We start from the raw sequence: 18623 nt of genomic DNA on the forward strand, positions 1-18623 counted from the left end.
CATGGAAAATAACATAAATAACTCAAAAACAAAACAAAAAAAATTAACAACGGAATATTTAAGTTTATTTCACAAAATTAAAAATTTAAATAAATAATAAGCAATTAGTAATTTTAGACAGGTGTGAATGCGAAAAACAATTTCCCTTATTTTTATAATTTATTAAATATCTTCTTATCGGATCCTTTCTTCAAAAGAAAATAAATCGAACCCGATCCGCTGAGCGCTCTCCTTCCTCTCCTTCTGGTTTTCCTTCAAAACCCGCGTCTTTGGCAGGAGCTCCAACGGAGGCCATTATCCGTTTCCTTGATTCTCCATGCCATGCAACTCCACCGGGTATACACGACCTCGCTTTCCCTTCTGAAGATTGCCTCCTTGGATGCTTTGATGCGTTGATTTTCATTAATTTTGTTGTTCTTCATAAAGAGCGCATCATTTTTTTGCTTTTTTAACCATTTGTATTGCTTGAAATCAATGGTTTTCAGTGTTAAGAATTGTTCTCCATGTCATACGCTCATGGAGTACTTATACTTTCTCTTTCTCTTTCTCTTCTGGGGATTATTTTTTCTACTGCTTGATGCGATGCTCTGATGTTCATGTCTTGGCTTGTGATCCTTTTTATAGATTCATGTTCATCGTGATAAAAAAAAGCCATGTTTTTGAAGATTAGGAAGTGTGTCCCATGTCTAAGATTTCTTTATTTTGTGGAAAGCCGTTCATTTTCTTCAATTCGTGCAAAAATTCTAACTTCCGTTGAGGAATCTGGATCCAATTTAGCATCTGATTTTCAGCCAGAATCATATCTTGGAGTAGGAAAGACTGTTTTTTCCAAGTGCTCTTACATGTGGGAGAAGAAAGCTGCCACCTTGACGGAAAATTCATCCTTGCAGGACCTCCTTCTGATGTCTCTAGACTTGTTCCCGGAGACTATCCGCCGGTTCTGGAGAGTGTCGGCCTTGAAACCCGAAGATTTTCTTGAAATATTGCTGAGTTGTGGGCCAGAGATGAATTTGAGAAAAGTGGATTTCTTATGGAAGTTGTTTGGCTGGGCTGCTAGGCAGGGTGAGGGTTTTCATCATCTTCCAAGGTCTTATGAGATTATGCTTTCAATGCTTATTCAAGAACAGATGTATGATGAAGCGGAGTCATTGCTTCTGTCTGATGATACCCGGGGAGTTGTCTCTGGAGCTGGTGAGATGTTTAGTGCAGTCATTCAAGGTTATGCTAATGCTTCAAGGATGGATGATTCAATTGCATTGTATGATAATGCTAGAAATCAAGGCTTAGTACCATCCGTTTCCTGTTTCAAGGCTCTCCTTAATGCTTTGATTAGGAATAAGAATGCCGAGTTTGCTGTAAGAGTTTATATGGATATGATAGATGTTGGGCATGGATTAAGTTCAGAAGAACATATTCTTGATTTTGTCGTTAGAGAATTGGCTAAGAGAGGTGAGATGCTCAGTGCTGTAAACATGCTTAGGAGAGTAAAGGATGTTTGGAATCAAAGCCAGTCTTGCAGTTCTCTCAGAAATTGCTGAAGGTTACTGCAAGAAGAAAGATTATGAAGATATGCTTAAGTTTATGAAGGAATGGGAAGTCATCCCCAAAACTCATAGTTGTAATAAAATAACTTCTGCTCTGTGTAGGAATTTAGCTTCTGAAGAAGCTTGGTCCTATGTGCAGAAGATGGAGGTTTTAGGTTTTGATCCGGATGCTGTAACATTTGGAATTCTTATTGTTCAAAGTTGCATTGAAGGAAAACTGAAAAGTGGCTTCCTTTTTTTGGCTGAATGTTTCTCTAGAAAAATAAAGCCTGATGTTTGTGCTTATAATGCATTAATCAGTGGGGTTTTTAAGGAGGGGATGGGTCAGCATGCAAAAGTTATTTATGAGGACATGATCGAGAAGGATTTAAAGCCAGATTTAGCAACTTTCAGGATTCTGTTGGCAGGCTACTGTCTGTGTAGACAATTTGATGAAGTTAAAGAGGTTATCAGTAAGATGGTGGATTGTGGTATGATTTCTCTGGCTTTCACTGAGGATGCTCTCTCGAAAGCCTTTATGTTGTTGGGTCTTGATCACTTGGGTGTGAAAGTGAAGCGGGATAATTATGCCGGGCTTTTGAAAGCTGAATTCTTCGACTCTCTTGGTAATGGTCTATACTTAGAGACTAATCTTGATGAATATGAACGGATCTTAGATGATATATTGAATAATGAGATTATCCCCAAATTTGATTCCCATTTACTAAAGTACTGTCTGGAAGGTGATATAGGAAGTGCACTCAGAGTGATGAAGAAAGTGGTTCAGTGGGGGCATGCCGTCTCTTTGTCTACATTCTTCACATTACTGAAAGGCTTATGTGAATCTCTGAATCACATAAAAGAAGTAATTAGTTTATTGGATGAAATGCCTGAATTATATAACCAATTAGAAAAAGGCACTCTTAATTTTCTTATTCAAAGTTTAAGCAAGAACTGGATGACAATGCATGCGAAGTTGATGGTTGATGAGATGCTCAAAAAGGAAATGCTGGTTGAGAGCAGTACTTATACAGCTCTGATAATGGGATTCTGCAAAGAAGACAATATTGGAGGACTTAAAGAATGCTTGGAAGTTGCAAAAGTTATTGCTTGGCTGCCAGCTCTTGGGGAGATAAAGGTTCTTATCAGTTGTCTGTGCAAGTGGAGTATGATCAAGGAAGTGCTAGACCTTTTTGATATTCTCGCTCCAAGGAACTGCCACTTGTTCTTCAATATTTGCAATGACATTCTAAGGGAGTTGTGTGCGGGGAATTTTACAATCATCGGATGCTTATTGCTGGAGGAGCTTCTTCAGAGGGGCTTTATTTTGGATCATGAAGCCTATGTAAACATAATCAAAGGTTTTATAAAGGAGCAGAAATTTGCTGAAGCATTAGGGATTGTTGATATTGTACTTGGGAAGAACATAAGCCTATCAGAAAGTTCATATCAATTATTTGTACCTTTGTTGATCCGGTTTAACCGAGTTGAGGAGGTAATTAATCTAAAGCAAGCAATGTTAAACAGGCAACCAGAAACTGTTAATTTTCTTTATGGCCCCATTTTGAATCATTTATGCAAATTAGCGAGGATTGATGAGGCGACAGTTCAGTTGCGACAAGTGCTTGCTGCTAAGGTATATCCAGATGACAAGACCCTTAACATCTTGTTGCAGGGATATTGTGAAGGAAACAATTTGGGAAAGGCATGTGAGATACTACCTATAATTTTCAGGCATCACTCTGCTCTTTCCCTTGCTAGCTTTCGTTGTCTAGTTCGCCAATTTTGTGCACATGATCTACTATCTAGTGCCTTTAAACTTAGAAAGATGATTGATCAGGGAGGAGGGATTCAACCTCTCATCTTATATAATATCTTGATTTATTATTTGTTTCAATTGGGATGCAGTTTGCATGTCGAGATTTTGTTAAATGAAATGCAAACAACTCATGTGTCTCCGGATCAAGTTACTTATGATTTCCTCATAAGCGGCTTTTCTAGGTGTGGAAATTTCTCAAAATCTGTGGAGGTACTTCATACAATGGTTTCCAAGGGTTTGAGACCAAGCAACCGTAGCCTACGAAAAGTAGTTTGTTGCCTTTGCAATAGCAGCAGACTTGATGAAGCTTTAGCACTGAGCACGGTGATGGAACATAGAAGGTGGAAGTACGGTTCAGTCATCCAAAATGCAATTGTTGGAGGCCTTCTTTCATCTGGACAACATAAAGAAGCTGAACTCTTCTTGAATAGAATTGAAGAAAAGGATCTGATTCTCAAGACCACCGACTATGATCTTCTGATTAAACAATTTTGCAAACATGGGAGCATGAAAAGGGCTGTGGAATTGTTGAATGTGATGCTAAAGAAGGGCAAGCATCCTAATGAAACTAGTTATAATTCAGTCATCTGTGTTCTATGTGCTTCTAAATCATTTGATCTCGCTCTCGACTTCTATTCAGAGATGCAGCACAAGAACCTTAAGCCATATATGGAAACATGTGATAGACTCATCTATGGCCTTTGTAGCAATGGGAGAACTGATGAAGCCAACACAGTCCTTGAAACACTGCCGCGCTGTGGTTTGATTCCCACCAGTCATATGTACAAGTATATAATCGATAGATACTGTGCAGAAAATAATCTGGACAAAGCATCAAAACTATTACATGAGATGCAGCAAAATGGATGTTCACCCAATTTTGAGACTCAATGGACTTTAATAAGCAGTTTAAGCAATGACACTAGAAAGGAAAGAAGTAAAGTTGGTGAGGGATTCTTGTCTCGTCTTCTCTCTGACAGCAGCCCTTTCTCGAACGCTTTTTAAATATGCATCACCGTCATTGTAACTCTCCTAGTGACAGTGGCAACATCTTGGTTTCAGTTTTTGTTTCAGAATCAGTACTTGCTTGCTGAAGTTGAGATACGGTAAACTATTTTCTTTAATGCTTTATTTATTGAAGTATATATATGCACCATCTATTAATTTATGCATCAAGAGTCTTGTATATATCTCTTGAACTTGTCTTGCCTGAAGTATATATGACCTTGAGATTTACCAAATATTGTGTGGTATCATTAGCATCTTCCATTTGACCAAACCTAGCCAAAGCTTGAATTTCCTTTTGTTTTTGACAGAAATTAATTAAAGATTGTTGTCAAAAGTGCAAGAGAGCTAAGGATTTTAGAATCAATTCATCCAAAGTACAATGCATATCACGACGAAAGTTGGTCTTGAAAGTAAAACCTGACACTATACTCGATGAGAGGTATGAACTAATTCCTCAGTAAATAATGCAGTGATTTGCTGGAACAATGAAGTTCAATATGATCATTGTTAACAGGAAATTTTGGATTGCAACTAGATTCAAGTATTGTTTAGTGAAGCTCTCCTGCAAGAAAAGTTCTCTTTGCAACAATTTACCAGGTGTTTTTTTTAAGCTGGTTACTACAAACAACGATCGTCGAAACTTGCATAATTTATCTGCAAAAAAAAGAAATTTCACTTCAGATTACTGTTTTGGATCTTGGAGCTAAACCATCACACTGCATTACTGCTGCAATCTCCTGCTTTCCTTTCATTTTTGTTTCAATCAACTCCCACCCATGTGTATCTGTGTATCTACAACTCTTTCGAGAGATGTATATATATGTATATTTTTGAAGCTTGATGATTTTCTATAAGTTTTTAAAGCCATTGCAATCTGTGTAACTTTCTCATGTTTAATTGTTCTTCTCAAATTTTCTTATAAACTATTTGCTTGTGTCAGGGATGGTAAAATTCTGATGGTATAATCACCAAAATAGTTTACGTATCTCTCTACGTGTTTAAGTGGGTCGCATTTTTAAAAAGTAGAACGATCGGCAGATTTTTAGCTGTCAAAAAACAAGTGGACGTATTTTAAGATCTGGGAGCAGGTCGGGAGGCGTTTTACAAATGAGGAAGCAGAGTGAAAGATGCTGAGCAACCGTGAGGGTATTATCACCGATTCGATCGAGGAATCACTTCCTAACTCCGGTTGATTATACTATTATCCATCATCAATTATTAGTTAGTTTCAAAATATTTTACGAGATACTTAAGTATAAGTGATGTAGGTGATTTTTAGATAAATTAATTTTAAAATGTGATCATATCTTTATTTAAATAAAAGAGATAATAATTTGGCCCATGCAGGTCTCGAACCTGCGACCTTCGCGTTATTAGCACGACGCTCTAACCAACTGAGCTAATAGGCCAACTTGCTAAGTGCTATGTTAGTAATATATCAATATAAATAATATAGTTTTATATTTCCATAATAAACAATTTCTCAATTATGAGTGGAATACGTTTGGCGCCAGAGTCTCCCTTATCCAGTGACAAGAGCCTCTCTGCCATCACAAGCACAAAATGGCTGCCACATTTCAATCTTAAGCTACCACCTTCTTCTCCATCTCATGGCAATGGTGAAATCAACTATGACCTTCTCCATGCCCAGGCCATGCCTCCCCACTCCTACTCTTCATTCATCTAAAGTTAAGATCCCCTATCAAACTCCTAACAGTAACAATTCAAAGCTTTGTACTGATCTACACTTCTCTTCATTCCTTGCAGCCAAAGACTTATCAGCGTCCCAAGTGGAGCATCAGCAACGGAAGAGCCTCCTCATTCAAAGTGAAGGCTTTGCCTGATTTGACTCTCATGGCTGTCATGGTAGAGCATGCTTTTCTCCAGAGAGATTTCTACGTTCATAAGACTGTGTGGCATCTCAGTGATGAGGCTATCAAGAACATCTGTTAGTCCAAACATTCTCCTCTTCCTTTCTGTTCTTCTATCTTATTATTCTCTTGTTTTTATTCCTTTTATTGAAGTTTGAATCCATGAAAATTTTAGACACCATTTATATAATGTTCACTGTCTGGGGTTGCTGCTTCTTTGGATCCACTAAAAGTAAGCAAACATCATTCAATTTCTGATTGGTTTTGGTTTTTTACTTTTCTTTTGGTATTTAATTATCCCAGTAATGATTTACAGGACCCATTTTATGATGGAGAACAGTACAGGAAAGACGGAGGAGATGGAACGGTGCATTGGTACTATGAAAAAGGTATATGATATTGTATTCATTTCATCTGAATTTGGTTTTCAAATTTATAACAATTCATGGTTTGTTGGATTGACAGCAAGAAGATATAGAGGAAACTGCCAGAGAAGAGCTATGGAGAGAGGAACTTATCGAAGAAATCGAGAAGAAAGTTGGCAGTTTGAGAGAGCTAGAAGAGGCTACCAAGTAGTAAGAACTTGTATGAAAATAATCCATTGTCTGTAAAAGAAAAATAATGATAGCTTACTTTATTGCAATTTGAAAGAAATACAAGTAATGAAGTACATTAGAATAAGAATGAGAAATTCTTTAAGTATGAAGTTCAAATAGTAACTTCATGCTCTGTTTCTTCATCACTTTCCCATAGACCCCTTTACCAAGCTTCAATGCTTTTCTCCATTTCAATTACATTTTGGTCACTTGCAATGCTCTTCCTTTTCTTCTTCAACCTCTCAAGCACCATCTTCATTGTCCTCTCATCACCTCCCACAGCCCCTGCCATGTTCTCTGCAACAGATATCTCCGTCGGTATCCTCTTCCCCAACCGCCTCATCATCTTATCAGATTTATAAACATCGGCATAAGCCGCAAATAATGATGCTCTCAAGAAGCCTCTTTCCTTTGCCTTGGAGACCATCCATCTTTTCATTCCTTCCTCTAGTCCAACCACAACCTCCCCGGCATCAAACCCGCTTTCCATACTCACGTCCATCTTCCTCAATTCCTCCTTAAACAAGACCTCTTCCTCAAACCTACACCTCTCACATCTACACTCAAATCCCCATCTTTTCGACATCTCCTTTCGGTTCTTCACCGGTGCCAAAACATCAAAATAAGCAAACACAATCTCCTCCCCTGCTTTCACATCCCTTGAAGCATGCACAATTACTCTATCCCCAATGTGCAATCTTCTAGCATTAGGACTACAAGAATGATTCACAAATGAAGGCAATATCCAAAAGCCCCCACTCCAGAGTACCCACTCTTCTTCCCAAGAACTCTTGCACACGCTGCATCTTCCATCAAACAATTCACATCCAAAACCTTCAGTATCCTCTCAACATCCAACAACAACTCCTCCACCTCTTCATCCATTGCTACCATCTTTGATTTCTCATTCGGATTAAATAGAGCCATCTCAGGCACTTGAAGCTCACTTTCATCATCCTCACCATTAAACAATGTGTACATCAATCTCAGTGTTCTCTTGCATTTCCTCCCAACATCAAGCACCTTATCAACAAAAATCCTTCCACAAAAACAAGCCTTGCAGTCACACCGGACTCTCGGTCATTCTCCGGCAATATCCCCCTTCCAATGACCACTGCTTTGGTTATCACCAATGGTGTCCCTGCCTCAATGTTCTTCGTTGCAAAGAGCCCCCTTCCAGAGCCTGGAATTGATCTCCCTCACCTCCACTGGCCCAACATACTCTGCCAACTCCGGCGAGCTCCCTCCAAAACCATTCATTATCCAATCAGAGATATCAAAGACACCAGTTTTTGACTGAACTTCAAGCTTCCTGCTCCTCTCTCATCATCTCTAAGAGCCTCATTGTTCCCAGACAAGTGAGTTTGAAGGGAAAGAACTAGTTGGAAGGTTTCAGAGGCCTGAGAATAGCGATGGAGTTCAAGGAGTGTCTTACCTTTACAAAGGAGAGCTTTGACATGGCTGGGCTCGATGTCTAGAGCACGTTGGCAGTCAGCCAGCGCCCCGGGTAGGTCACGGACCCGGAGACGAGCCTCGGCACGGTTAGAGAAGGCGGACGGGAGTGCTTTATGGAGCTTGGAGCCGCCATTGAAGGTGGAGGTGGTGGAGATGAAATAAGAGTAGAGGTTGATGTACTCGTTCCAGTCCTCTTTAAGGAGGAGTTCAGTGGCTCTAGATCTGAGCTTCTGCATCATCTCCTCCTGCTCTTCTTCTTCTTCTTCTTGAGCTCCTGCACCGCCATGCATTGTCATGGCTTCTCTGTGTCTCTGTGTGTGCGTTTCTCCGGATGGAATTTGAATTGGGAGAGACCAACGGCTATGAGGGTTAAGAAGTTTGACCTAGTCAACGTCCGGGATTGAAGACCCCACTCTGTAACGCTTCACGTGATTCTTGTCGATAAATTAAGTATTTATTTGAAAAATTCAAGTATTTTTACTAGCCTTAGGTTGCAGGTGAACGGTGCCTTCATGGGGGAGGGGGACATGCATGTTATTATTATTAATTTTTTTTTTATTATTTTACTTTTACTCTAAAACATTTAATTTGATCATAACTATACAATTTTGCTATAAATACTATGATAACAGAAGATCGTTAACTCTTCCCCTTAACGGAAAAGTTAAAAAAAAAAAACAATTTTATTTTATAATAATTGGGATAAACCACTTAACATTTTTATCCAATAAAAAAAATTAGAGATGATTTGAGTTATCAAATGAGTAAATATCAAACATCTTATTCAAAATTTTTTATCTAAACAATTATTTTAAATGGAAAAACTTGTCAATTAAAAAATTAAAAGCATGCTCATGCTAAAAAAAATAAAAAAATAAAATAATTATTGAGTAAATATATATATAATTTTACAAAAAAATTTCCACATAATCAATAAATCACTATTTACATTACACATTATATCGGAGGGAAAATTTGGCATTCTAACCTTCCACATAAAACTTTTGCATCTTAACTCTTGCACTGTAACAATGGTGGCTTAAAATGATTTTTTCCATAAAAAAATTATAATAAAAATGGAATTTTTTTAAGGTTTCAGGGCCAGCTTTGTAAATACGGGGTTCTGTTTGGGCAAATGTTTAAAAAGTTCATAAATTGGGGAATTTAGGGTTAATAATATTCTTCGGAAATTTCAAGACTGACGATAGATAGGCTTGCGCGAAAATGGGGAAAAGACTCGAAGCCGAAGAGCAAAGGGAAGCAGCCTGCCGCCGGCGCCAGCGAGGATGGTGCCTCCAAGGGCGCCGGAAAAAGCAAAGGGGGGAAGTCAGCTGATGGGCTTGGCACCTGCACTTATGTCAAGGGTTTGCTTCTTTCAATATATCTGTGTTTTTAGTTTGAAAAGTTGAGTTTTTTTTTAATCAATCAATTTAATTTGGTATTCCTTACTTTGATTTTGATTCAGCAAGACATATTTTGTGTGAAAAGCAAGGCAAGATCAATGAAGCTTACAAGAAATTGCAAGATGGTTGGCTGAGTAATGGGGATAAGGTCCCTCCTGCTGAATTTGCAAAGGTATCCAATTTGTTTGTGATGTAAAGCAAGTAATTTGAATGCCAATTTATCTGGAGATTTTTTACCTTATTATAGTGATTGTATTGTTTTTTATTGAAGAAACAGATTCAAGGTTGGTTTTTTTACAGTCTTTAGTTGCATCACAAGTAGGAGCATCTGTTGTTCATTCTTGATATACTCTATAAGTCAAAAAAGTGTTGATCTCTGGTGGTAAGCTTTGTCAAACTTAAAAATCTGTTTTCAGAGAAGCAGAGTTAATAGATTGAATTTTTACTAGCCTCAAGGAAGCCAAATAAACCATCAGATAAAAGTATTTGTTATTTTTATCAATATATATATATATATATATATATATACATATGTATGTGTGTGTGTATCCTCGAACTTATTATGTTCATTGGTGTTTGCAGGTGCATTCTTAAGAAAAGATAACTTTGAGATTTTATCCTTGAACTTGTTATGCTCATTGGTGAATGGTGATTCAGCTTGGGTCTTTGAATTGTCTTAATTAACTATTGAGCACCTTGTTGAATATTTAAGAGACTCTGATCAGTCCTAAATGCAGTGAATACACTAGTGTTGGAATTTCAAAGTTTGCGTCTTTGTTCCTGCGATTTCGTTGGTATTAATTGTTGGCCCAAAACCATTTCCTCATCAAACCACCAACTTAAACCAATGGCTTCTTAATCCATGGATGACAAATCAATGGCTCATCAAACCATTAACCCTCAAACCAATGGATCATAATCCATTAGCCCAAACCATGGATTCTCATCTTCTATATTTAGAGAAGATGAGCTTCTCATTCTTACACACAACCAAAAGTGAGAGTGAGAGTAAGAAAAATAAGAGAGAAGAGAAAGAAGAAGAGTGAGGGAGTATGGAAAAATTATTTTGAGAATTAGTCTATTCTCCTACTACAAGAGAGAGTACTGGTTTTCTCCTTGTTATTAGAGAGTTTGTAACTCCTAGAATTTTCTCACTTAATAATTTCTTCTATTTTTGTTTGTGGTTTTTACCTTAATTATTTAGCGGTTTTCCACGTAACATCTTTTTGTTCTTTATTTTTCAGCAGTATTTTCATTTATTTTGCTGTTGTATTGCTCTATTCGGTCCTATATTTTACAAACATTAATTCCTTGAAGAAAACTGGATTAATTCACTACAGTATGCTATGAAAAGGTATCCTATAATTTTGCAATAATTTGAGGATCATCAGTGCCAATTTACATAGTTCTTGATTTTCAATGGGTTTCTTCATTAGGTCTATGGCGTGTTATACAATGGAAGTTCATCATGCTTTTGTCTGTCTCTTGTGAATTGTTAATAAAGATTTAATGAGGGGAGTCTTGTTCTTAATGATATTCTTACTTTGACTGGTGACTGCCCTTCTATCTCTCTTAGGTAGCTGCAGAGTATTCAGAATGCCCGTCGGGGAAGAAAGGTGGAGATCTTGGATGGTTTCCTAGGGGCAAAATGGCTGGACCCTTCCAAGACGTTGCATTCAGCACACCAATTGGTGTCACCAGTGCACCATTCAAATCTACGTAAGAAAACATGATACCACATTCTTCTATAATGCGAATGCTTAGTCTTGAATGAGCTTTGCATTAACAACCACTGGTTGATAGCCTTCTTCCCTCAAATACAACCATCGGTTCTTGTTCAGACATTGCTGATACAATACATTTTAACATTTTTCTTGTATATGCTCAGCAGTACTGTAATGTGTCTGACCGTTAAATTGTGCAGGCATGGTTACCATATCATCTTATCCGAGGGAAGGAAGAATTGATTGTGCCATGCGCTGTGGATGACTTTTCAACCTCAACCTCAACCTCAACCTCAATCAAAGTATTAGTGTCATCAATCTATGGTGCCAGAGACTGTGTGCATAGTATCTCATTACTTTGCTTTTTGTGTGACAATGATATTGCAGTTAATAATTCTCCATGTGACTAGCTAAGAATTTGAGTTATTTTTAAGATTTCCATGGTTTGGCCTTAATACGTGTATCAGGATTTCATCCTTATCTTTTGATCCTTAGCTGATAAAATTTTTGTGGATGATTTTATTCTTCAGTCACATCATTTATAGCATCAGCTGCATTGAAAATGCTAGAAGAAACAACCTAGCATGTTGTCTAATGAACTACAGTTTGCTCGCAACCATCCGAATGCATTCTCTGGACCAAGTTACATTACATCCAGCAATAGCTGCGTTGAAAGTGACAGAAAATTATAAATGATGGCGTCACAGCATGGTGTAGTATATTCTAGGCAGACTTCTAATTAAACACCTTATCTGTTGATGAAAATCATGAATGGAGGAGCCATCTCCACAACATGGCAAATGTTTCTGGCCTTGTTTTTCATTCTTTAGATACATAACTTAAGCAAACAACCACAAATTAATATCATCAGCATCAAAGGTGAAGGACATGATTCAACACTCCCTGAGGCCAGTACCTGAAACAGACCAAACCTTAACAAAATGGGACATAGCTGCACTTTGGTCAGCCACAGTGATGAACATCCCTTCCTTCTACTTTGCAACAAGCCTTGTTGACCTTGGCTTGTCATGGTGGCAAGCAGTGCTCTCAATCACAATAGGAAGCATCATCCTCTTAGTCCCCTTCATCCTCAATGGCCTTCCGGGAACTCAATATGGCATCTCTTTCCCTATCTACCTTCGGGCGGCTTTTGGTGTCAAAGGAGCTCAAATTCCGGCCATCATCCGTGCTCTCTTCGCCTGTGGATGGAATGGCATCGAGACATGGATCGGCGGTCAAGCCATCTTCCTTTCCCTCCCTTCATCACTCACCACATCTTCTTATGCCCAACCCATCAACTGGCTTGGCACTTCCATGCTTGAATTCTCATGCTTCATCATCTTCCTCATTGTCCAACTAGCTCTTGCATGGAAAGGCATGCATGCCATTAGTGTTTTAGAGAAGTTCTCATCTCTTATTCTTTTTCTCCTAACTTGTCTCCTCTTTGCATGGGCATGCTACGAAGCTGGTGGCATTAAAGCCATGCTGATCAGCACAAGCTCAACCACTAGTTCGCACTCTTCTTCCTCACTAGTGCATGTATACTTATCATCTCTCACTGCAAGCATCAGTTCATGGTCTGGCATCTCTCTCAACATCTCAGACTTCTCTCGTTTTGCTAAAAGTCACAGTGATGAAATCCTTGGCCTGCTGGCTATCCCTCTGGCCTCAATCCTCTACTCCTTTGCAGGTGTTGCAGTGACTTCATCCACTGTAACAATCTTTGGCCATTTGATCTCAAACCCAACACAACTGTTCAAGGCCATTGGTGGAACCTTCACCATTGTCCTTGCCACCTTTGGCATCAGCCTTGCCACAATTACTACAAACATTCCATGCAACCTTGTGGCTCCTTCCAATGTTCTTCTCAGCCTCTTCCCTTCAAAATTCAACTTCATTAATGGTGTCATACTTTCATCTCTGATTTCCCTTGTTTTTCAGCCATGGAGGATCCTTGGTTCCAGTGAGAACTTTGTGTATGCATGGCTTGGAGGGTACTCTCCCATTTCTGGCTCCATTACAGGGATTCTTATCACTGATTATTATCTTATTAAGAGGATGGATTTGGATGTGAATTCACTGTACTGCGACAGTGATCTTGGTCATTATTATTATGTTGGTGGCTTTAATTTGGCTGCCTTTGGAGCTTTGATCATCAGTGTAATGCCATGTGTGCCTGGTTTTCTCCACAAGGTTGGCATACTCAAAACTAATGTGGGAGAGTTTAATGTTGTTATCTATGATATTTCATGGTTTTTTAGTGTTTTCTTTGGTTCTTTTGTTTCACTACAAGAAATTTGACTATTCTCTACATTGTTTATAGCTACATAGTAAATTTCGTAGTTAAATATGTTGTATTGTCTATGATTTATATATTTCGTAGGGCAAAACAAACATTCTGAGCCGCCAAAGGTTTCCTATCCGTGGGAAGACGAAGGCCTACGAATGATTTCGAATAACTACGTTTCTTTTTTTGTAGGTAAAACAAAGATTTTTTGTCTACGAAATAGATCGTAGCGAAAAGTTCTTCTAGTTTTCACCACGAATTGTAAAACGTAGCTAAAATGTTTTTTTCATTTGTAACACGTACCAACAAATTATATATTTATCTACAACAAAAAGCGTAGGAACAATAACACTTTCGTAGGGAAATAAAAATGCTTTGAGGTACCAAACAATTCCAAACACTAGAAAACCAAATACTACGAATTATTTCTAATTGCTACAATTTTTTTGCAGGTAAAAATGGATTTTTGTCTATGAAACATATCATAGAGAATAGGAATTTAAATTTTGGCTAAGAATCGTACAAAATAGCTAAAAGTATGATTTTATTTTTTTCGTCTATGAAATAAATCCTAAAGAAGAGAGAGTTTAATTTTGGTTACAAAATGTGAAATATAGCAAAAAGTCATATTTTTAATCTAAAAAAAAATCTACATACAACTAATTTAACATATTTGACTATAATTTTAATATGTACAAAATAATATATATATATATATATATATATATATTACAAATTACCCTACATAAAACCCTTTTAAAAACATTCAAACAAAAACCTAATATATATTATAAAAAAAAGAAATTAGAATGACTACCTCTTCCTCTCACTGTCTCTCATTCTAGTCATCATCCTAAATATTAGTATCACCATAAAATGTTGAGTCTAATTTTAGAGACAGACTACTAGTTGGTTCCTATTTTTTTCTAAATTAAAAAAATATTTTATGTGAAAATATACTTTATATGGATACAAGTGGGGGAAATATATAATTTATTTTCCTAAATTTTAGAAGTATGCTTTCTTCTAAAATTATTTGGAAAAAAATTATAAATAATTGAGATTTATATATTTTTTCTAATTATGGTTTAGAAAAAGCTATTATTCATATATGTGTTCATAGGATTATGATGGTTATAATTATTATTAAGATGTAATTAAAAAAATAGCACACAATGTTTAATTAAACTTTTTTTGAAAAAAATAATGGTAAGGTAGAGTATAAGCTTTTGTAGTCGTACAAATTTATTTTTAATATATAATTATTTTTTTTAATGATATAATTTATAGGTATCAAAAATTTAAATAACATTTAACTTATTTCTATGTTTTTTTAATTTTTCTAATGTATGTATATTATATACACATTAGGGCTAAGAGTCGCTTTTTACCAGTGCCGCCATTGCTTCCTCTCTTCCCGCTATCCCCCGTTTCCGACATTCTCCTTAGTTCCCCAAATTCACATTTTCCACTTGCCCTTGTGCCCCCTCTCCATCCGACCAAGGCCTCAGCCCAGTCGATCCTTTCTTCCCCTTTCCATGGTGACGCAACCACATTCAGAGCCCATGAACCTCCTCTTCGTCGAGATGGGTGTTGGCTATGACCAGCACAAGTAATCCCTTTCTTTTCCAGTTCTTCTCCGTCGATCTGCTTTGTTTTCTAATTGAAATTGATGGTTCTTCAAGGAAAGACATCATTGTTGCGGCTATGCATTCTTGCAAGGACGCCATCTCCTCTAAGTCCATCCTGGTTTTCCGCAGAGCCATTGTCGTCTCTTTGTGTGTTCAATCTTTTTTTTTCTTCTCAGAGATTGATGGGTTTGGGAAATTTTTGGTGCAGGGTCTATTCCAAGAATTAATTCCGATTAGATGAAGCTTTAGATCAAGCTTGGCTTTCACCCCCATAGAAGAGTGAAATAAGGCTTTTTAAAAAAATGATTTTGCCAAACGCCATTCCAAGATCCATAATGGCCGAGCCTTCGTTGATGGGTTTCGAATGCTCAGTCTTTAATCACACCAAGAAGAGAGTCATAGAACTATTGCTGCATAGCATTCAGGTATGGAGTGCCCCTACTTCCATTATTGATTGCTAGGCTTCTTTCTAAGAGCTCTGTAAGAGCAACATGTGAGATAAAGCTTCGCTTTAATTTGCTTGTCCTTTTGGTTCTCAGGTTAGCTTTCCATTGTCTGTCTGAGAACAAATTGAGGTATGTGTGGACTTACAATTTCCATTATGTTGTTTATTAAAGTCCATGTTTAGTTTGTCCTTAATTTGATTCCTTTAGTTTGAATGATAAGAAAGTTTTATATAAATTTTTTTCTTTGGATTCTTGACAGTGCTTTTAGGTTTTGCAATCTGAGAAGTAATGTTACTGGTGTGTAGTCCATGTTAATAAACAATGGATATATGTTGGTCCATGTTAATTAGAAGGACAATGATGCAACTTAAGATATGATAATTTCATGTGTTCATTTGTTTAATAAGTATATATATATATAGTGAGGTCTTGTTCTATTCATGAATATATGTTGGCTCTTTGAGTTGGAAGACGATGAACTTGTCTAAAGACTATCTCTAATAGAGTAACAATTTTGTTGAATCACACACACACACACACACACACATATATATATATATATATATGACACATAGTATTCTGTAAATAACCAAACGATGAGAAATGGGGTGTCAACTATCTATCTCCAAATGTTTATTCTCATAATCCAAAAATGGTGATATATTATATTACATAGTTACAACATTATGTATAATACAAATGTTATATGTTGAATATAAGATGTCAATTAAATACCTCCATGGTGTTATCTTCATCCCTGAAAACTTGTACATTTTTTTCATTTTGTTGTATATGGTTTTTGGCGGGAAATATTGCACCTAATGAAGTTATAATTTAGATATTATTTTAATTATGTTTTGAAGTTAATTTGTTAGGATCTTTTTTTCAACACAAATGAGTTGTAGGTTCAATTTGGGGATTTAGAAAAAAATATTAATTGATTGCAAAAACATCAATAAGAATCACATTTGTTTCTTTCCTAATGTACAACAATTGAATTCTTCACATTTCTCATTTGCCAATTTGTCATGAAAAAGTTGGGTAAGTATGTTCATGATTTTTATGCCCCTGAATCGGTGGCTCTCGCTAGAGTTTATGTCCTACTAATTTTCCTTTTTGAGTCACCTTTTTTTGAGCAAAAGTTTAGTACTTCAATGGTATAAAAATGATGCCTTGCAATATGATACCATGAGACTCTTCTTGATACATACTAGAATACAAATGGGCGTAACCGTTGGAATTTTTATTAGTGTGTACATGATTCTTACTACATTATTACTGCATCTAAAGATAATCGATAACAGGAATATGCTTTTTCTTCTTAATGTAAATATTGAGAAGTTATTGATCAAGGATAATTGATACCATATTATAATTCTTTTTGAGGAATGAAAGATATTATTTTATTTTATTTGAAAGCTTTCACTGATGAATTTTCTCTTGATCGATGATGGTTGAGTACACTAGTTTACAAGGTATTATGACTTGATGAAAATCATCAAAGGAGTTATAACATTAAATGATTATGTTTATTACATTATGATGCGACTTAATAAAGTTTTTATTTGGCATTTTTTATTTATCGTGTAGTGGAGATGAACAAGATGATCACCAAGTTTAATCATTATATGGTTGCTGTAATTTTTTTCAGGTTTGCTATTTTTGGCATTTACTTCTTTTTGCTTGGATAAGAAAGTTATTTTGAGAGCAACTATTAAATATAAATTTATGATTTGATTATTTTTTTATGAAATAGTATATATGATATATATAGCAATTTTATTTTATACTTTAATGCAGGAAGTTAATGAGATTTGACAAAGGAGTGGGACGCGTATTCGCATAAATGATTTTCATTTATAGTACAAGGGCAAAGACACAACTTAGCATTGATACTTTGGTCTTTTGATGCTTTTGTATTTGGATGGTAACTTAGGTTCTGGAATGATTGTAGACAAATGGTTATGTTGAACATTTTATTCTTGGATTCAATGTTTGCAAAATAATATTTGGAATGGATACTTTTGAATTCAATATGTATATTAACAATGAATTATCGAAGTGAAAATTTAAACCATTGCCTATGATTTGTTAAATAATGACTGCAAAAATAATTGTAGCTAAAGCATGATAAAATAAGATAAATTCACTACTAACTTGAAAATCGTAGACAAAGCCCAAAACTCTCTACGAAAATTATCATAGATAAAGCATAACGGAACAAAAAAAAATTCACTATTCTCAACAAATTTTTCGTAACTAAATTTCGTAGAGAAATAAGGACACCATTGCTTACAATTTTATTCGTAGCCAATAATCTTTTCCCTCTATGATTTTTTAATTTAGCCACGAATATTGTTTACATTTCTCTATGAAAATAACGTAGAGAAAGATTCCAAGTTCCGGCTACGAAAATAGGAAATCGTAGGTAAATACTTTTACCTACGGGCCGTTCTCTACGTTTTGTTCTACGATTTGTTTTCGTAGGTAATAATATTTACCTACGATTGTGATATATTTCCCTACGAATGGTTACCGTAGACATTAGTCAAATTTGTTGTAGTGTTTATAGGGTTCTATGTCATTGTTTCAAAGTTAAGGCTAAGAGAAGTTCCTCAACCGCCACCACCGCTTCTTCACTTGTGGTCCCTGCATTATGTTGAGAATGAGCTGTGGGGACTATATTCTTAGGTGTTCTAGTTGGATATGTCAGTATCAGTAGTAGGGTTGATCTTAAATTTATTTATTTTGGTGCAAGTTTGAAATGTTAGGTCTATTTATGTAAAAATATTTAGTTTCTATCATTTCAAATTACCTGTCATCTACTATTTGATATTTTCTGGTGCATGATTGAGTCTGG

General features: G+C 36.3%; 5 protein-coding genes, 1 long non-coding RNA gene and 1 other non-coding gene across 7 annotated transcripts; 5 read left to right on the forward strand and 2 right to left on the reverse strand.

Annotated features, from left to right (window-relative positions):
• Nucleotides 1-842: 842 nt before the first annotated feature.
• Nucleotides 843-5213, forward strand: LOC120260230 (pentatricopeptide repeat-containing protein At5g15280, mitochondrial). The gene is made up of 4 exons (XM_039267672.1): nucleotides 843-1387; nucleotides 1491-4448; nucleotides 4659-4789; nucleotides 4865-5213. The coding sequence occupies exons 1-2, from the start codon at nucleotides 843-845 to the stop codon at nucleotides 4345-4347; spliced, it is 3402 nt and encodes a 1133-aa protein (XP_039123606.1). The 3' UTR covers nucleotides 4348-4448; nucleotides 4659-4789; nucleotides 4865-5213.
• Nucleotides 5214-5685: 472 nt separating this feature from the next.
• On the reverse strand, nucleotides 5686-5759 carry TRNAI-AAU. Its single transcript has one exon. It is a non-coding gene; the product is annotated as a tRNA-Ile (tRNA).
• Nucleotides 5760-5866: 107 nt separating this feature from the next.
• Nucleotides 5867-6500, forward strand: LOC120261296 (photosynthetic NDH subunit of subcomplex B 4, chloroplastic-like). The gene is made up of 3 exons (XM_039269135.1): nucleotides 5867-6038; nucleotides 6118-6298; nucleotides 6397-6500. Exons 1-3 carry the CDS (start codon nucleotides 5961-5963, stop codon nucleotides 6477-6479), a joined length of 342 nt encoding a protein of 113 aa, XP_039125069.1. The 5' UTR covers nucleotides 5867-5960; the 3' UTR covers nucleotides 6480-6500.
• Nucleotides 6501-6980: 480 nt separating this feature from the next.
• On the reverse strand, nucleotides 6981-8572 carry LOC120260231 (methyltransferase FGSG_00040-like). Its single transcript, XM_039267673.1, is given in 5 exon segments — nucleotides 6981-7588; nucleotides 7591-7867; nucleotides 7870-8013; nucleotides 8015-8142; nucleotides 8145-8572. Coding segments are annotated over 5 exon segments (1581 nt in total). The 5' UTR covers nucleotides 8569-8572.
• Nucleotides 8573-8634: 62 nt separating this feature from the next.
• On the forward strand, nucleotides 8635-11903 carry LOC120260232 (peptidyl-prolyl cis-trans isomerase NIMA-interacting 4). Its single transcript, XM_039267674.1, has 5 exons — nucleotides 8635-8648; nucleotides 9470-9636; nucleotides 9738-9847; nucleotides 11252-11394; nucleotides 11600-11903. Exons 1-5 carry the CDS (start codon nucleotides 8635-8637, stop codon nucleotides 11640-11642), a joined length of 477 nt encoding a protein of 158 aa, XP_039123608.1. The 3' UTR covers nucleotides 11643-11903.
• A 215-nt stretch (nucleotides 11904-12118) lies between these two features.
• LOC120260624 (purine-uracil permease NCS1-like) lies at nucleotides 12119-18623 on the forward strand. The gene is made up of 2 exons (XM_039268152.1): nucleotides 12119-13592; nucleotides 18336-18623. The coding sequence occupies exons 1-2, from the start codon at nucleotides 12288-12290 to the stop codon at nucleotides 18360-18362; spliced, it is 1332 nt and encodes a 443-aa protein (XP_039124086.1). The 5' UTR covers nucleotides 12119-12287; the 3' UTR covers nucleotides 18363-18623.
• On the forward strand, nucleotides 15532-17409 carry LOC120260625. The gene is made up of 3 exons (XR_005536467.1): nucleotides 15532-15742; nucleotides 15857-15892; nucleotides 17354-17409. It is a non-coding gene; the product is annotated as an uncharacterized LOC120260625 (long non-coding RNA).

Source organism: Dioscorea cayenensis, chromosome 5 (genome assembly GCF_009730915.1).
Source record: "Dioscorea cayenensis subsp. rotundata cultivar TDr96_F1 chromosome 5, TDr96_F1_v2_PseudoChromosome.rev07_lg8_w22 25.fasta, whole genome shotgun sequence".
NCBI lineage: Eukaryota > Viridiplantae > Streptophyta > Magnoliopsida > Dioscoreales > Dioscoreaceae > Dioscorea > Dioscorea cayenensis.